At 36.7% G+C, this 19,796-nt stretch overlaps 1 protein-coding gene and 1 pseudogene across 1 annotated transcript; both read right to left on the minus strand.

Moving 5' to 3' along the window:
* Nucleotides 1-2,292: 2,292 nt before the first annotated feature.
* Nucleotides 2,293-2,724, minus strand: LOC141641693 (uncharacterized). The gene has a single exon (XM_074450346.1). It carries the CDS (start codon nucleotides 2,722-2,724, stop codon nucleotides 2,293-2,295), a length of 432 nt encoding a protein of 143 aa, XP_074306447.1.
* Nucleotides 2,725-6,667: 3,943 nt separating this feature from the next.
* LOC141641694 (L-ascorbate oxidase-like) lies at nucleotides 6,668-9,154 on the minus strand (annotated as a pseudogene).
* Nucleotides 9,155-19,796: the final 10,642 nt, after the last annotated feature.

Raw genomic sequence — 19,796 nt, forward strand, 5'->3', positions numbered from 1 at the left:
CCATGGAACACTTGTTCTTCAGAGGTAGGAGAAGTGGTACTGGACCTGTGGTAGATCAGAGGGAGAGATTCTGTCAAAGGTTCAGAATCTGAACCAGGAAATTGGACTGGACAAGGCTGTAAGAGTTGCCCTTTGAACTTGGGCGTGTATGGGAATATGTGCTCATAAAACTTGGCATCTCTTGTGACAAACCTTTTCCTAGATTGTAGTTCTTCAACCATATATTCCTTTTGAGTAGCAGGATAACCAACAAATAAGCATGCAACACCTCTGGCCTGGAATTTGTCCTTATTTCTCAAGGGGTTATAGGCCATAACAAGGCAACCAAATGTTCTAAGAAAAGAGTAGTCATGCTGTTTATGGTGAAAAATTTCATATGGTGTTTTATTGTTGGCCACAGATGAAGGTAGTCTGTTGATAATATAAGCTGCAGTCATGACACAATCACCCCAATAACCTAGAGATAGTCCAGCTTGAAACCTCAAGGCCCTACTTATTTCCAACAAGTGTCTGTGTTTCCTCTCAACAGTACCATTATGTTGTGGCCTGTCATTTATACTGGTTTGATGCACAATCCCATTTTGAACAAAAAATTCTTGACAATATTGTTCATCAAATTCAAGGGCATTATCTGACCTTAGAACCTTGATGCTAGCCCCAAACTAAGTCTTAGCATATTGATAAAATTCTTTCAAATAGGTAAAGGCCTGAGATTTATGTTGCAATAAATAAACTCAAGTCCCCCTTGAACAGACATCAACAATTGTTAAAAAATATTTATATTTTCCCTTATATAGAACCCTGTAGGGCCCCCAAATATCCATGTGAATCAAGGCAAAGGGATAGGTAGCAGTGGAAGACCTTAGAGAAAAAGGAGATTTTGTCATTTTAGCCATAAGACAACACAAGCATATTTCCTTTTGGGCATGTGAGACATTAAATTTGAGAGATGAAATATGCTGAAGTTTACTCATTGGAGCATGTCCAAGCCTGTTATGTCACAAGGAGTAAGACAATTTGTTTGCATTCATAATAAAAAGAGGTCTATTACAAAGTTGCTTCTTAAACATAAATGGCTTTGGACTAACACAGTCAGCCTTAGGAACATAAACTGAAAAACTATTTGAGAAACTATTTGAACGACTCTTTTGTGTTTTCTGCATGTGTTGTGTTGTTGATACAGATGATTTTGGTCTTTCTAAATAGTATAGTCCACACACTGCCTTGCCTTTTGCTTTGACTTCATGGGTAAAACAGACCTGAATAAGACATTGATCAGTATAAAACACAGCATAACACAAGTTGTCATGAACCAATTTTTGAACAGACAAGAGGTTATGTTTAAATTTTGGGACATACATCACATTTTTCAGTTTTAAACCATTTTCCAATCTCAACTCCCCCATGTGAGTCACATAAGCCAACTTTCCATTTGGAAGATTTATTTTTGGCTGCCTCATCAAGGTTTTTATGTTATGCATTTTATCCAGGCTAGTGATCATGTGATCACTAGCTCCTGAATCAATTATCCACTCATTCTTGGCTATGTGAACATTATGGGCAGAGATTCTACCTGCAAAGTTGCACTCCAGCTCCTCATCAGTGTCATTTCTAGACCTGGTTCCTCCTTTCTGCCCTGGGACAAGTTTCATTAATTGTTCAAGGTGCTGGTTTGTAGCTGCCAGAGATGCTGCAAGATCTGCATTGCTTGGTTCAGCTTGTACCACTTGTGCCATTCTCCTGTAGCCTCCCTGACCATAAGAAGCTTGTTGATTATATCCTCCTTGAGGCTGGCTGTAGTAGTTATAGCCACCTCTTCCTCTTCCTCTGAAACCGCCCCTGACGCCTCTGAAACTGTTCTGACCTCTGCCTGAGTTGTTGGCTCCCCTCTTACGCCTGGAGTTACCAGGACCAAACCAGCACTTCTCTGAGATGTGGCTTCTTAACCCACAATGCTTACATGAAGGTTCAGATGACTCCCCCTTTCCCATAAAGGCTGATGCTTCTGCCTCAAGTTTTAGCGTAGTCTCTGGAACCTGAGATTGAAGATTATGTTGTTGTGCTTCTTCTTGCACCATGATAGACATGGCATCATCAACCTTTAGCAGGGGTGACATGAGTAAAATAGCACTTCTTTGAGCTGCATAGGCTGGATCCAAATCATTCAGAAATTGAAAAAGCCTAGCTTCTTCTTTATGCTTGTCTATGGCTTCCATAAACATTCTGATTTCTTCAGTCATTATGGTGACAATGGGATAATCATTCAAATTTTCCAATTCATCCCATATTGTCTTAAGTTGGATGTAGTACTTTGGTGTCATAAGTATCCTTGTTTAGCTTGTACTTTCTTGCTCCATTGCTAACAAGGTACCTATTTTTTAGGAGTTTCCAAATCTCTTTAGCAAACACAGTGTACATGATTGCCATCTTAATGGGCTCACTCACATTTTGAACAATCCAGGCTATAACAAGACTATTGGCTGTCTCCCTTGCCTCAAGTTTGACCTGATCTCCCTTTGGTTTCTCTACTGTTCCCAAGACAAATCCAAGTTTTCTTTTTGTGGAGAGGGCTAGTTCCATTCCTCTTTTCCAGGGAACGTAATTCTCAACTCCAGTCAATGTTGGGGTGATTTTGAGGGAATTTATGTTGTCATTTGGGTGACAGTAGAGGGGGTCAGTGACATCAATAACAGTAACAGGTCCACTTTCTTTACCATCAGGCATGGTTAAACACAATAACAGAGTACACCCACACTACTTGGTGTAAAGACTCAAACTTTAAGGCAACAACACACAATTTTGGGATAAAGACTCAAACTTTGATGCAGCAACACACTATTTGGAATAAAGACTCAAACTTCAAGGAAGAATTGATAAAACCAGAACTATATAACAAGAAACAACTTACAGCAGAGGTGAAGGATATGCAGAAGCCAGAGCACACAATGCTCATGGCTCTAATACCATGTAGAGAAGTATGAACTTAAGCATTGTATGCAAATGTAAATTACTGGGATTGTTTTCAGTGTAAATGTGTGAAAATATTGAGGAGAAAATATTTGTTCATAGGCGACTTTCTCATCTCATTGATAATTCTCTCTCTCTCTCTCTCTCTCTCTCTCTCTCTCTCTCTCTCTCTCTCTCTCTCTCTCTCTCTCCCTCCCTCCCTTACAAATATTGCTGCATCATCTATATATAGCATGGCTCTTACAAGTTTTACCCTAGATGCCATGCTAAAAGACAAACTACATTCCTTATCATATTCCAGCCTAGCTTCTACCAACTCTGTTGTCTTTTTCCTCCTGCTGTCACCTAATAATTTCTCCTTTGTTGGGATGAGTCATTTGGTGCACAAGCCAACAAACAATTCCTTTTGCTACTGCTGTTATGGACATGGGTCTGCTGCTTATACCACAACTTTTGGACTGTCCTTTTACACCCGTCCTATGCTATAGGACGGTCATATAGGAGAGTAGCTGCTCGTGTTATTATTAGTATTTGGTTGGGCCAGCCGGGACTCCACATATATGGTGTAAGATTCTCATATAAATTTTATTTTTTTTATGAAATTTACCCACATAACTAAATAAGTCATCTAAAATATATATATAATATAAATACGGAAAATTTACGTGTTACCCCTAAACTACCCTATTTTGCACGTGGTCATTGTTGTTAAACTCCCGATCCGGATCGTAGGATCTTATGATTCTACGATCCAAAAAGTGGTGACCAATCCCGATCCTAGGTAGGATCTTAATTTTGTAGAATCTTACGATTCAACTTTTTTCAAAATTTTCTAAAGTAGAATCAAAACCCGATCCTACGATCCTACGATTATACGACTCGATCCTACTTAAGTAACATTTCCATTTTTTCGGTTTGTAAAACTTTATATATGACTTTAAGATAGAAAATTACTATAAACTGGAATAATTTGTGGACACGAGATAAGATTATAGTGTTTTGAGATTTTAACGTAATTTGATGGCATAATTAACTATTTTAGTTAATTTGTAGGATCTTACGATCCTACGATCCGATCCTAGTAACCTCATCGATCCAAAGTAGGATCCCAATCCTAACAACATTGCACGTGGTAACCAACTTTTTGAGTTTGTGCACAAAATACTCTTGATTTTTTATTTTCAAGCATGAGGTGCTCTTTTTATCGTTCTTAAAATTTTTAATTGAGAATAAATCATAGACCAGAAATCGTATTTTGGTAATTCTTTTTTTCAAATTGATTTATAACTTGACAAAACGAAAATGGTTATTCGGAAATTTAAAATCAAAGTTATGATTAATTTGAAGTTTTCGTACAAAAAAATCCCGACAAAGCGTCAGTCGACATTTTTTTCCCTTAAATCATAGAGTATGACGAGATAATCATTTTAAAAAAAATTGGTTGATTCTGAATTCTAGTCTAGGAGGTATGTGAATTTTTCTTATAGCGACAAAAAATGTATGTTATGCATGAAAATCAAACATAAAGTGTTGTACATAAATTTTAAATATTGGGTATCATGTATAAAGTGACAAAATTTAGGGGTACCACGCATTGTTGTCAAAATCGCGATTCGATCCAACGATGCTACGATTTTACGATCCAAAAATGCTTGACCGATCCTGGATCCTACGATTCTATCATAGTTGTAGAATCTTACGATCCTATTAATTTGAAAATTTCTAGAGATGGGATCATAATAAGATCCTACGATTTTACGATCCTACGATCCGATTCCATAATAAAAAAAATTAATATATATTTTTATATAATGACACCGAAAACCCAAATTTCGTGTAAGTTGTTCATACAATGATACTAAAATCATTAATTGCCAATATTTTATGAATAAATATTAATAAATAAGTGTGTTGATTTTCAATTATATGTTTTTACCAAATAAAAAATTATATTTAGTGAGTTTGTAGAATCTTGCGATTCTACGATCCGATTCTACCGATTCGATCCTACCCTCCCCATCGATCCAAAGTAAAATCCCGATCCTGACAACATTGGTACCACGTGAATTATCCGATATAAATATTATACATATTGGTTTACCAATTTGACCCTTATAATTCAACAACCATTTAAACCCTACGCCCACCTTTATAAATACATCTACCTATTTACTCCATAGACTACGGTTAGTCTCCCTTAAGTCGGGTGTTATCCAACGTAACATTAAAATGGGGTAAATATAATCTCATCTGTGTATATAATGAGAACTCTTTTTGCTTGTTCCTTTACATTCTACTTTTCTCGTATCCATACTACATGACCGGTGTCTTAAGCTCAAAGATAGATGTATCTATCTTAAATCAGCAAGTCTCCCTTGTAACAGACAAAACAGATTTCTATTCCCTAGACACTCCGTTTTTGTCATATCTAATTATATGAATAGTACTTGACCCGTCGCACAAACTTCCGATAATAGATATGTTTGTCACAAATGAGAATTTGTAATCTCAAATAAGAGTTTATAGAAAGTCTAAATAAATAATTAGTCTCACTTTAGACAGGAAGATTTTGTATGTAACAGTTTTGCTCGTGAGACTAATTCAAAACGTATTATATATGTTTGAAATTTAATTATTGAGTTAACACAAATTCTACTTTAAAACTGTTTTAACTTAAGAATTAAGATGTATGTTACATCCGATTACCATAGAGGTTATGAGAAGTTTTAAATTAAGATGGTAAAGTAAGACTAATGTTGAATTAGGGTGTGTGAGACTGATAAGTGAAACATGGCACAATTTCAGAAGTAGTTTAACTATAGTAATTCTTTGAAAATGTTTCATTTGTCTCTCTAATACAAAGTAGAGTAATTTTACTAACAAAAGCGAAAAATGATCAATTTGAAAGAATTAGTGGGAGTATTACATAAAATTCACCCTGATCTCATTCCTTTGATGTAGATTGTACAATATAGTGGAGGAAGAGCATAAGATTTATAAAGCTCCAATGCTAGTCTCTCAGCTCTTAAGCTTATCTCGAAGCTAGCTGAGGTCTATATCACAGATTCACACGACTCAATATTTTTTAAGCCAAGCGTGGAAATTTCGAATGCCCAACTTATCGATCGGTAAGAAATCATTTTCCCCAATGATGTCTGCAAGCTACATAGTCATGACGATATACGAGAGCGGCTTTGATCATTATTTGATGGTGTCCCAATCGAACGAAATGGCGTTTAGCCTTGTTGTGTTCATTTGTTTATTCATAAAAAACAGGTTTTTAAGTAATTGCCATATTTTTTTTTACAAGTTTGTCAATGTACAAATTGTTAACTTAAATATCTTGAATTTTACATTATAAAACAAAGTTTGAAATTTTTATAGCACATGACTATTTTGAAGATTATCTATGCATACAAAATTACGCTGCATAAAAACTTTCATTCGAAAATCAATTGAAAATGAATAATTTAAGAAAATCATAGAGTCCATTTTTTTTTTCAAGTTTCAAATGATTAACATATTTGTGTCATTTATCATCAAGACATCAACTAACTCCAACCATAATCTAAAGGTTCAAAAATGGAATAATTTAATCTTTTTTACTTTCAAACCGTATTTTATGACAGTAATTTGTTACAATGAAGCAAGAGATAAAAAATGAACATCCGAATCGTGAAATCGAAATGAATTAACTAGCTTAGGAAGTGAATAGAAGCTTGCTTTTACCACAACCCATGATAGAAGAGGGCAATTCCCCAACCCTTTCGATTCCTTCCTCAAATACAATTCTCATGCCCATATAGAAATGGGACTCTATATGACAATGAAATAGCCATACTCCTGGGTTATTTGCCTTAAACCGGATAGCAGTCCACCCATAAGGATGAACGGAGACTGTATTCTTAAGTATAGGGTTTATAAGATTGTACTTCTTTGGATCATTAAAGGGGTCAAACTTACCTTGACCATAGCCCAACACCCAAAAGTCATGCCCATGAAGATGCCAAGGGTGAGTCTCACTATTGTTCACATTCAAGGTGTTTGCATTTTGCAAAACGATATCGATTGTTGAATTAAACTTGAGCCTGTATATAGCATTGCTAGTGGTGGCATTTGGGTTAACGGGTGGGATATATATGTCGTAGTTTTTATAATCGTATTTATCAGGTGGTGACCCTTGATCGAACATTTGTGGGAGTTCTCCCTCTAGCCTTTTCTCCCCGAGGGCCACCAAATAAGGTGTTGCTGGTAAGGATAATGACACATTATTGACAGACCAGCGTAAAAACCCATTAATCTTATTTTTTGTGTTGAGTAACATGATCAACCGGTCTGAGGTGGGGGGCGGAGGTTCGATGAACCCTTGTCGGGCTTTAATGGCTAAGCTTTGGGCTTCTCTTAGAGTAGTATCGTTCCACAAAGGTCCAGTGGTTGGAATTGTGGGCGGGTTTTGTTCTGGTGTGTTTGGATAGTAGTTGAAAATGGCCAGCCCAGTTGTCGTTTTGGGTAGATGGGTTACCACATTAGTTGTGGCCCAATAGTTTTGCGATGGATCTTGGTTGGCTTTGATTAAGACTGAGTAAGTCTCTCCGGAATATATAAATAGGTTTTGGACATCAAATGGTTCAACATAGTGTCCGTCTGCTTCAACTATCGTCATGTTGTGCCCCTGTTTGAATTACATGACACAAGTGCAAAACTAATTAATATACAATTATACATCATGAATAATTAAGACAGATAATCTTTTTGGTAGAGTCTCCAGTTTTAAAAACTTATCATGATATCCTTATTTATTTTAACATATGACCATATTACCCAAACTGTCAAAAAAGAAAGTATAAGTTTACCTCCACAGCAAAACTAAGAGCAGACATGCCAGTTAAGCTACCAATACGTAAACGGTATGTTTTGCCTGGGACAACTGTCAAGGCAAAGGGGGTGCAGTCGGGATTGCTGGCGTTACAAATCGTGGGATTCGTCGGAGTATTTACAGATGAGCAATTGAATCGACCTCTTCCTTGTATAAGTAGAGACTACAAAAACCAAATCAAATTGAAAGATAAACTAAAATGTATCATTTGCAGTTCCCAGTATCTCTGTGAGATCAATCAGAATTAGAATCCTTATATTCTTAAATTAACTGGTCGTCCTCTATATTATATAAAGTTTGTTCCGGATAATCGACTTTATGTTTTCCGGATAAGTTTGTTCCTCTACTTTGTTTACACAAATTTTATAGCAACTTAGCAAGACGGTCTCGTAAAAAAATTATTTAAAGGCGCTATTGATTCTAGACACATACCTGAGGTTCACCGGCCTTGACAAATGGGATGGAAGACAATCCGGTGGCAGCCTCATAGGTGCTCTTGTGCCACCAATCAGTTAAAAGAATGCTATGATCAAAGTCGTAAGTGAAAGGTTCAGATTGTCCCTCGAGAAGCGACACAACGATCATGCCATTCAAACCCGCTTCTCTCTGCAGACCATAATGGCCATGGTACAAGAATGTGCCCGGCTGCATCACAACCACCAAAATGCAACGTTTCATTAGTATTCATCACCAAAATTGTAACTTCATTGCTTTCATCAATAATTTAGGTAGAAAAGAACATACCGTATCGACCACGAATGAGTACACAAATGTGTCTCCAGGACCAAGAGGACATTGTGACACGCCGGCACTTCCATCTGACCACGGTGTTCCAAACTGTCGAAAATTACTAGTTTTAGATATTTTTTATGTGTAATTACATAATCCGGAGATTATGTAATAGGAATAATTATAATAGTTGAGCATCAACCATCAGATGACCATCTCAACCAAAACCTTAAGGTGATAGTTGAGACTCAACTATTATAATTATTCCTATTATTATGTATAATAATACCTTTGACAGAATTACGGACCTCACGAATGCCATGCCAATGAATGGCAAGGTTCTCGGTTATAAAGCTATTAGTAACCTTAACGACAATGGTGTCGTCTTGTTGGGCAGTGATGGTCGGACCAGGGGTCAGGGGACATGCCATTGATGGTAATGGTCAACTTGTTAAAACAATCAGGGGACTTAAATTCATATTTAACGTCCCATTTATAATATCTGGTTTCAGCCTCGACAGTTGAATATGTTATTACACCAAAGATTATGAGAAGAAGATTAACATAAATTTGGTATTTCATTTCAAATTTCTTTCACAATTATTGTAGTTATTAGGAATTACGAAGTATGTTTATCCTAACACATATATCGTTGACATCCTTATATAATTAAAGATTTAATATTTCTATATATAACATGGTTGTTAATTGCTATACAAGAAGGTGATGCATACTTGCATAGTGTATAATAAAAAAATAATGGGTTATTTGATGAGAATAATCCAAACTATGTCTCACCTTCTCAAATTAATCTCAACTATACTTTAACCCATATTAATCCGATCTTTGTACCCATTTTTCTCATATCGCTTTCTTGGAAGGGCAGCCTGTTAAACAGGTTACCCCTATCTCCTTAATTATTTGAACCGCCATTTTCTTCTTTGTTATCACCTACCTTACCAATCTTCATTATCCATCATCTTCCTTCTTTACCCAATATTCAAACTATCAAAGTTCAATGAACCCATATACACAAATATTCCCATGGCGTACAACAATGGTGCAAACAAATTCCTCATGAAGCAATCTCTTCCCCCTTTTACCCTCCGATGATCACTCGACTGAATAAACAAATATACTAAAAACTGACAAATCAATCCAAAAAAAATTAAATCCACGAAATCTCATGATTCCAGAGACAAATTAAATTGACACCCCTATGGAAAAATTCAGCATACTACCACTATAACCACCCACTGAGACCTCCAAATCCTCTCAATCTAAAACTCCAGATGAAAAATCAAAATCGAAAAAAAATAACCTTCTTCATCAATTCTGCTACAATGGCGTCTGACGAAGGAGAGAGACGTGAAAAAAATGGAGGATGATGAAGGATGGAGATGATAGTAGATGAGTAAAATACATGGACCACAATTAACTAAAAGAGTAAATAAGTAAAAATTAATAAAGTAAAACGCCTGTAGCCGTGCATCAAAACTAAAGAAATATCAAATTTTGACGACAACCCTTGATTTTATGGTGAAATTGAGTAATGGGTAGTTAGTGTTTGATCAAATAATTAATGGGTTTGTGATTAAATTGAGAAATTTTGGGGAAATAATTAATGTTGTAAAGAGATATTTGAAGTATATGAGTGAGTGTGAAAGTTGTGGAAGGGGTAGAAGAAAGATGATATTAAGAATATCTGAGTTGGACAAATAAAGATGTTAAAAAAAAATTTGAGATGCAGTCAATTGATTCTGGGTTTAATGGTAAAAAGGACATTGAAGAAGAAAAAGACCAAAGAAGATGAAGACTTGAAGAAACCTACAAAGATTTATTCTTTACCGGTTATAATAAGTCAAAAATAAGGCTGGTGCAATATGAGAAAAATGAGTACAAAGATCGGATTAATATGGATTAAAGTGTAGGTGGGATTAATTTAAGAAGGCGAGGCATAGTATGGATTATTCTCATCAAATAACCCAAAAATAAAAGCAAGATAATGAACAATAATAAAATCACAAAATCTCATTGAAGACGGCGATATCCGTCACAAGCTTGTGACGGATACCATTTCCTCTCACAGAATACCCATGAGAGGTGAGTGGGGAAGCACATGGGGGTGCCCCACCTTGTCCCCTCTACCTTTTTGTGAGAGGTCTTCAGCTTGTGACGGGATTAGCCCGTCACAAGCAAGACGCTTTGTAATAAAATATGCACCGTGATGACTATGTCCCATTTTAGATTATTAGTTTGGAGATATGATGACTCATTTTGTCCTTATCACTCAATATATTTCTAGGTTGCACGGACACTCCTAGGGGTGTAAACGAGCCGAACTGAGCTCGAACTCGTGTGGGCTCGGGCTCGGCTCGAATTTTTTAGCTCGAGCTCGGGCTCGGCTCGAAGCTCGTCGAGCCTAAAATATTGAGGCTCGAGTTCGGCTCGGGAAAAGCTCGAGCTTGGCTCGAGTTCGAATCGAGCTCATCTTGTCATTATATACTTCCACTTTCTCACCTTTTAAATCTAATTAAATATAAATATTTTTGAAAAACAACTAAATTATAATATACTAAAAAATATTATATCATAATATACTTATATAAATATCTAAATAACATATAATTTGAAATTAACATAATATTACAACATAAAGATTATACAAAAAAAAATTATAAACGAGCCTAAACGAGCTTCCGAGCCGAGCCTTGCCGAGCTCGGGCTCGGCTCGTATTAAGCCGAGCCGATCCCGAGAGCTCAACGAGCCGACTCATATCATTGACAGCCCTAGACACTCCTCCTAATCGGCGTTTCCGTGTCGGACATTCGTGTCGGACACGACACTCGTCGGACACACGTCAAAACGTGTCAGAGTCAGACACTTGTAAAACCGTGTCTAACTTTCATCTTTTATTTGGGCACGTGTCCGACACGTGTCCATGGTATTTTGAGCCGTGTCCATGGTATTTGGACACACCTCCAAACGGAATCAAGTTGAATTTAAGGTAAATGGCGAGAATTGTTATATGGTTGAATTTGGTGGGGAAATAAGTTGAATTAGAGACAAATGATGTTCTTTAGACTAGTAATGAGATGTTAAAATAGATTGATTATTATAAGTTGATTTTTGGTTTTGGAAATGACAATGAGTTATAATTAACGTAAATTTTACTTTCACTTATTTAAATTTAATATTCAATACTTTTTCAAAAATAAAATCACACCTATATAACTATAAAATATATATTTTATTAAATTTAAATGCCGTGTCCCGTGTCCTAAATTTCACGGGATGCCGTGTCATGTGTCTGTGTCGTGTCCGTGTCCGTTTTGGTGCAACCTAGATATATTTCAATTATGGCCGGCTGGTCGTAACGTATGGTGACTAGTGGTGAAGTTGGGGGGTTAGTAAGGGCTCTTGTCTCCGCTGGCGAATGAAAAAATTCAAAGTTTTTAGTTACTCGTATAATTTTCTAACCGTTTTTGAGTTTTCCTTATACCATTACCCATTAGCTTTACTACGTTGAAATTCTGGCTCCGCCGCTGGTACTTGTGGTTATAGTAGTCCTGGGCGCAACACAGAGCGCGGTGATTTATGGGTTGTGACTTGTGGTGTTAGTGAGGGTGGAGACTGGTTCGTGCACTCGTGCCTTAGCTTAAGGGTGGTCCAAAAGAACAGTGGGGGTGCGTGGTGGCTAGAGTCTAGAGCCACTATCAATGGGTGTTATATATAGACCTGGCAAAATCAATCCGACCCAATTGACCCGACTCGAAAAGACTGACCCGAGACCCGAAGTAACCCGAACGTGACCCGAAAACCAGAATTGACCCGACTCGACCCGAACATGACCCGAGCTTCTTGACCTGTAACTGACCCGACCCGATATTAACCCGATCCGTAACCACCAAGCCCGAAATGACCCGACAAAATATAACTTTAATTGAACCGAAAATACTTGAAATGACTATTTATTTATTATTCGTTGACCTGAAAATGACCCGATCCGAAACAACCCGAAATAGACCTGACCAACAAACCTGAAACCCGAAATGGCCCGTCCTGACCCGAATTAACCCGAAATCATTGAGAAACCCGAACTGACCTGACCCGAATTGGCCCGAACTGAACCCAACCCGTTGACCCGTTTTGCCAGGTTTAGTTATATAGACATATACTCCCTCCGTCCCGGTCATTTGTTATTCTTTGATTTTGGCACAAAGACCAAGGAAGGGGGAGGGGGCCAATTGTTAAATAACAAGTGGAATAAATTGAGTATAAATGATCAAATTACTCATCAAATTTATTCTTAAAATAGAAAGGACAACAATGACTGAGACATCGAAAAATGGAAAAGGACAACAATTAACCGAGACGGAGGAAATAATGTATACGAATAATTTGTAGGCGTGGGGAGGTTTAAGTGGTCAGGTCGTCTTTTTATTAAGGCCCTAAGAATTTGAACAGCTCCAAATTGATCTCGCAACTCTTAACTAATCTAAAAGCTAGCTGTAATAATCCAAGGAGTATCACATACAAATACTCATACGAAGTACAAGTCAAGGTGATAAGTAAATACAAATATACAGACAAATTGACAATACAGCAGATAAAAGGATTAATTAGAAAGAATAATCCAAACTATTGGGTTACTACGGATGACAATGGATCAGGTTGTATCGGATTTTGCAAGATTAAAACCCGATCCACTAACTTAGTGGATCACCAATTCATATCCAAACCCGATCCATGATCCATCCCAAAATTTCAAAATCCATACCTAATCCATTATACTGTTTCCGAATCCACACACTCCAAATCCATACCCGATCCACCATATAATCCAAAACCCGGTCCAAATTTTGATTTGACTATATAAAAAAATTCATTTTATATGACAAAATTGAAATTTCAAAAACAATAAAGCCTAAATGTTTCAAAAAATCTTGAATGGATCGGGTTCGGCTACGAATGGATCGGGTTTGGATTTGGTTCGGGTTTCCCAATAGTGGATTTGGATATGAATTTTTAAATAGTACGTCGATCGGGTATGGGTTATTAGGAATTGGGTTTGGATCAGATTCTTTCCTTCGGGGACAGTTCAGTTTGAGCCATAATTGTCATCCCTATTGGTCATCTTCTTATATTATTTCGAATTGACCATCATTTTTATACCTCAGAATAAACCTCATTATTGACTCTTCTACTAATAATAGATCATAATGATTGGTTACCTACTAAACCATATGGGATCTTTAAAAGCTCCAGGTTCGGACGGATTTCAGGCCTTATTTTATCAAAAACACTGGGGGCTCGTTGCACCATCACTCTGCGAAATGGCATTCAAAGCTCTTGAGGGCAAGGGCATGCCAAGGGCCTTAATAATACTCACATAGTACTCATCCCAAAGGAAAACAAACCAGAGTCTATTTCTCAATTCCGCCCTATAAGCTTGTGTAATGTTGCATATAAAATTATTAGCAAGACACTAGCTAATCGTATGCGAAAAGTTTTACCGAATTTAATTTCCGAGACTCAGAGTGGATTTGTCTCGGGTAGACAGATAACGAACAATATTGTGGTTTTTCAAGAGGCTGTTCATTCAATGAGAAAGAAAAAGGGAAGAGTAGGGTTCATGGCTATTAAAATAGATTTGGAAAAAGCATATGTCTACGATGGAGCTTTATCCGTGATACTATGAGCAACATGGGTTTCCCACCTCTTCTTACCGATGTTGTGATGGAGTGTGTTTCGTCTACTAGAATGCAAATTTTGTGAAATGGGGAACCGACTGAGCAATTCATCCCAACTAGGGGAGTTAGACAAGGTGATCCATTATCGTCTTATCTCTTCGTCATGTGCTTAGAAAAATTACAGCAAGCTATTGATCAGGAAATACGACATAACAACTGGAGACCAATCACCCTTGGCCGAAACAACCCATCTATTACTAACCTTTTCTTTGCAGACGATATGGTCTTGTCCGGGGAAGCTACAGAGGAGCAAACTTTATTCATGAAATATGTTATTGTTAACTTCTGTCAAGCTTCGAGGGAGAAGGTTAGTGTGGCGAAATCGCGCGTATTCTTCTCAAATAACACGGATGATAATATTCGGTCATCTATTACTCAAGCTCTCGGTGTTGAGGAGACAAATGATCTTGGTACTTACCTGGGCATGCCTGCAATTAAGGGTCGGGTCACTCGTCATTCATTTGCACATCTAGAAGACAAAATAAATAAAAGATTATCGGGATGGGCAACTAAAAAGTTATCGCTAGTAGGAAGGGAAACGTTGGTTAAATCGAGCTTGTCTGCCATCGCTACTTATAGTATGCAAACTGCCAAAATCCCAAGGTCAGTATGCGATACCATTGATAGAAAGTCTCACAGATTCTTATGGAGTGGTGATGAAAATAAAAAATCTATTCATTTGATTAATTGGGACACGATTCAGAAACCCAAATCACGCGGAGGTTTGGGAATAGTCTCTTCTAGACAAGCTAACGCCGCGTTTCTTACCAAACTGGGTTGGCGAGTTTTAGCCGAGCCTCACAGTTTATGGCCACGGGTCCTTCGTGCGAAGTATTGCCAGAATAGATGTGACATCGATATTTTTCAGCCCAAGCAAAGTATGTCCAACGTCTGGGCAGGTATTTCGTCCCAAGCTCGTACTATAGTGAGGGGCACGACCACCGTGGTTGGAAATTGTGACACCCCCATACTCCAAGTGCCTTACCAGGACCACTCAAATATAAAGATGTCACCATCTCGGTTTTCCGAGGCAATGATAATCAAAAGACAATAAAGAAACAACATTTAAATAGTATAAAGTTTAGTGTTCATAATCCAAAACCAACTGATAAAAGACGGGTTACATGTTCTCAAACCAAATGTCTAACAACTAATCAAAATGTCTGACAACTACTCAAAACTACAGCGGAAGACTCTATCATCTCGTGGTGACACATCCCAGCTAGCCCATATGTCTCGACTCATACCTGCTCAACAACTGCTCACCATCCCCGAATGGATCACCACAGTTTTTCAAAACAAAGACGGGGTCAGTACTAATCACACAATATATATATATATATATATAATCACAATAAGACAGAAACCAACACAGCACAATCATCACATAGCCCAAACTCCATAATCAACTCCTCATCACTGACTACACACTAAAGAATGTAGCCCTGCCAGAGTACCCATCACAACAGGTAACTCCACTCCGCCAGTGGGGGGCCGCATCCGTTCCCACCTAAGCCCCGCTCATCTCCATTGAGCGAATAACCCAAATCCATTAATGTGCACATCACTTCTGTGGCGGGTTCCACAGAAGGCGAATAATGGGTGTGAAGCCATTCCCGCAAGTGACCCCACTCAGCCAGGGACGCACCCCGAAGAACACAGACAGGTACAATCAATCACAACCATTAACAATAACCAATTCCAACAACCGTCACCATACGAGTATGATATTATACAACAATCACAACCAACAATCAACACATTATGTGACTAATACTGAGTAGGAAAACCCTACCTGAAATGCAACACACGCAGACAATCTCAACTGCTGTATCAAAATCTCTCTTCTACGAATCCTCCTCCTAACATACAACCATATAATTACTAACAATCACAAAACCATCAAAAACCCCCCAATCCCCAAAATTAGGGTTTAAACAAACTTAACTAAATACTATAAAATCGGTACGTAGATCTTAACCTCGACGCAAGGATCACAAGGATGCAAAGAATGATGAAATCCGACCTCTCAAGCTCCGGGATTTGTCAATAATGCGAAGGATGCGAAGAACGTAGTTTGAAATCTCTTTTGAGTGTATTAGGTTTAATAAAAGTATATTAGAGAAGATGACGGAAAGTTATATATACTCATTCGCATTATTAACAAAACCCGACAAAACATTACCCGTAAACCGAGCTACTCGATCGAGTAACTGACGTACTCGATCGAGTGCCACTTACTCGATCGAGTGCTCAGGCTACTCGATCGAGTACCATACAGGCAGACTATTGATTCTAAAAACAAAACACCCTTACTCGACAGAGTAATGCCCACTCGATAGAATACCCAGAGACTCATAAAACCGTAGTATTACAGTCTTCCCTTCTTAAAAAGAACTTCGTCCCCGAAGTTCAAACCACAACAAAATAAAAACATACTACCATACTCCCGACACAACAACCAAAACAAAATGCAACATAAAAACTCCGACACATACTACCAACCAAACTCAACCCGACTCAAACCACTACTAGCTATACCAAATACAACTTAAGAAAGATGCAAAAACTCTTCGCGATCATCTCCTACCCCCCTAAAAGAGACAAGGTTACGTCCCCGTAACCATACATACCTGATAAAAAAGGAAAGGGTAACGCTCTCTCATGGCCTCTTCTGCCTCCCATGTAGCTTCCTCAACCTCATGATTAGACCAAAGGATCTTAAGCAAAACTGTCTCACCAGTCTTAGTCTTCCTAACTTTCCGGTCAAGAATTTGCTTAGGCACCTCAAGGTAAGACAAGGACTCATCTAGCTCTATGCTCTCTGCCTCTAACACATGTGACAGATCACTCACATACTTGCGCAGCTGAGATACATGAAACACGTTATGTACCCTAACCAAAGAAGACGGTAAAGCCAAACGATAAGCAACCTCTCCAACCCGATCTAGGATCTCATATGGTCCTATGAACTTCTGACTTAGCTTGCCTTTCTTCCCAAATCTCATAACCCCACGCATAGGAGACACTTTCAGAAGAACCTTGTCCCCAACCTGAAACTCTATATCCCGGCGATGTAGATCTGCATAACTCTTTTGCCTATCCTGAGCTGCTCTCGTCCTCTCTCTGATCGTCTTAATCTGCTCAACCATCTCATGTACCATCTTGTTGGGAAATGTGTCCTCAACAATAGTGCGATCACATGATTTAAATATCATTATTAAATCTCATTTCAAGAATACGGAAGGGATGATACATTACATATATAGTCAACTGGTCCACACATATCGGTAATGATTGGCTGGCTAGAGTTTGACATTACTGTCGTGCGACGGTGGTGATCGATTGATCCTTCGAGGTCACACCTAAAGGACGATTCTCTTAATTAAAAAGGTTAATTAATTGTATACCCGTCTGATTAATTAATTCCTTAAAAATTGAACAAATTCAATTTGTGAGAGAGAATATTGATATCTTATTGTAATGGGATTAAATAAGATTTATTTTAGTAAATAAAATGCTTTATTACTAAAATTGTTTATTGTTTGAGAAACAATAAAGATAAGAATGAATGGTTGATTATAATTACAAGACATTGTGAATTATAATTATATGACCCATTTTATTTACGTGATCAAGTATCACTAGTCAATTTGTTGAAGTAACTTAATTAATTCATAAAATGATATTTATGTGATAAATATGCATTAAATTAATTAATAACATGTATCATACTACATGTGACATATTGTGTGACAAATGACAAATTGACAAAATAAAATGGTAGTCCATTTTAAGCATATGGACCGAAAATGGAGGGTGTGTTAGTGGGTTTTGGTTGTTTTATTTTATTTGATAAAATAAACATAATAATGCCTACCTACTACTAGTCTTACACCTCTTAGACACCTACTATTTTTGAGAAGAGTAAAAGGAAAAGAAATGATGCCAATTTTGGCTCTTCCAACCGTGACACTCCCCCTCTATTGTGGGTTGTTGGTTATTTTATTTTCTAACACACACATTCATATGATGATAATTCATTCTTACAAAACATGCAAAAAGGTTCATGCTTTTCTCTCTTCTCTCTCTTTAATCTTCATAAAAAAGATGAGATTTTAATCCAAATTTGTTCAAAAGATTACTAAAATTATCAAAGTAATATATGAGTATTAGTAATCAAATTTAAGGTAAACCACAATATAAACATCTAGTACATGTTAGTTTGTGGGATTAAGGGATTGTCTTGGGTGCTACTAATTGGAGAATCTCTACTTTGGGATTTTTGTATGTTCATCCATTATTGGAAAGCTCAAGAACAAGAGAGAAAGGTGATCTCTCTTGTGCCCATAAACCGAAAATCCATATGTAAGAATAATGCTTCTTCCTTATTTTGTTTTAAAGTTTGCATGCATAAGATCAATCTTTAATTTTATGACAAATTAAATTATAACATATATGAGCATGTTAGTATATATATATCTACTTTTCCTTCAATCGGTATCAAGAGCCACGGTTGTTTGCATGCAAATCGGTTAAAAGTTTTTCCGAGTTATAAGAATAACATATAAAACTTGTAAAATTTGTGTTATTATGAGATATCACGAAATTAATCCATACATGTTAATATTTCTGGTCCTAAAATGTTTTAGGGTATTTTGGTTAATTTTACGGATTTTTATTGTTCATATAATACAATAATGGCATTTAAATATGATTTTATGAGTAAAAATGTCATTTTCGGTCTAAAATTAGCTATACTTCGAATTTTCAGTTGATTTTTCGATATGTTGTCACATATATTATTTTGAGATAACCTGTAAATTGTCATAATTTTTGGACTTGTTATGCTCGAAAAATGGATTTTTCATTATTAAATTCGGATTTAGGTGAAAAATAGGTTAATATGAGTTAAATTTCGGATCTGGTCATAGAAAATTAATATGTTGTCACATGCAATTTTACAAGATGTGTGTAAAATAATTGGCTATAAAGAAGTCTTTTTTGCATGATTTATAGATTTTTAAAGAAAAATAGCATAAATAGTGACATTATTAGTGAAAAATTAATAAAACATAATCTATGACTTAGGAAAAACGTCTAATGTTGCATTTTATTATCTTTTTCAGATCTAAAATTGAAAATTTAATGAAAATAATTTTTCCATGTTTTTATGATTATTTTATTTAAAACCGATAAACCGCAACATTGTTTTTCCGGAAAAATTTCGAAATTTTTAACCTAAGTTTTTGAACATTATGAGTGTCATGGTATTTTTCCAGAATGTTCATGAGTTTAAATTTCAAATTTTGAATTTATTTGAAATTTTGTGATTTATTTGAAGTTTATAGCTTATTTTTGTAATTTTTTGGTCCATTTATGAACAATTTTATAAAATATGGGTTAATTATGGTCAAATTATTAGTGAAGACTAAATTTTGAGTCCTAAGAGGTTAGGGTAATTAACTTA

This window comes from Silene latifolia, chromosome 2 (genome assembly GCF_048544455.1).
Source record: "Silene latifolia isolate original U9 population chromosome 2, ASM4854445v1, whole genome shotgun sequence".
NCBI lineage: Eukaryota > Viridiplantae > Streptophyta > Magnoliopsida > Caryophyllales > Caryophyllaceae > Silene > Silene latifolia.

What these genes read in the sequence shown, in the direction of transcription:
- LOC141641693 (XM_074450346.1), bottom strand. Translation starts at nt 2,724, where the DNA reads ATGCCTGATGGTAAAGAAAGTGGACCTGTTACTGTTATTGATGTCACT.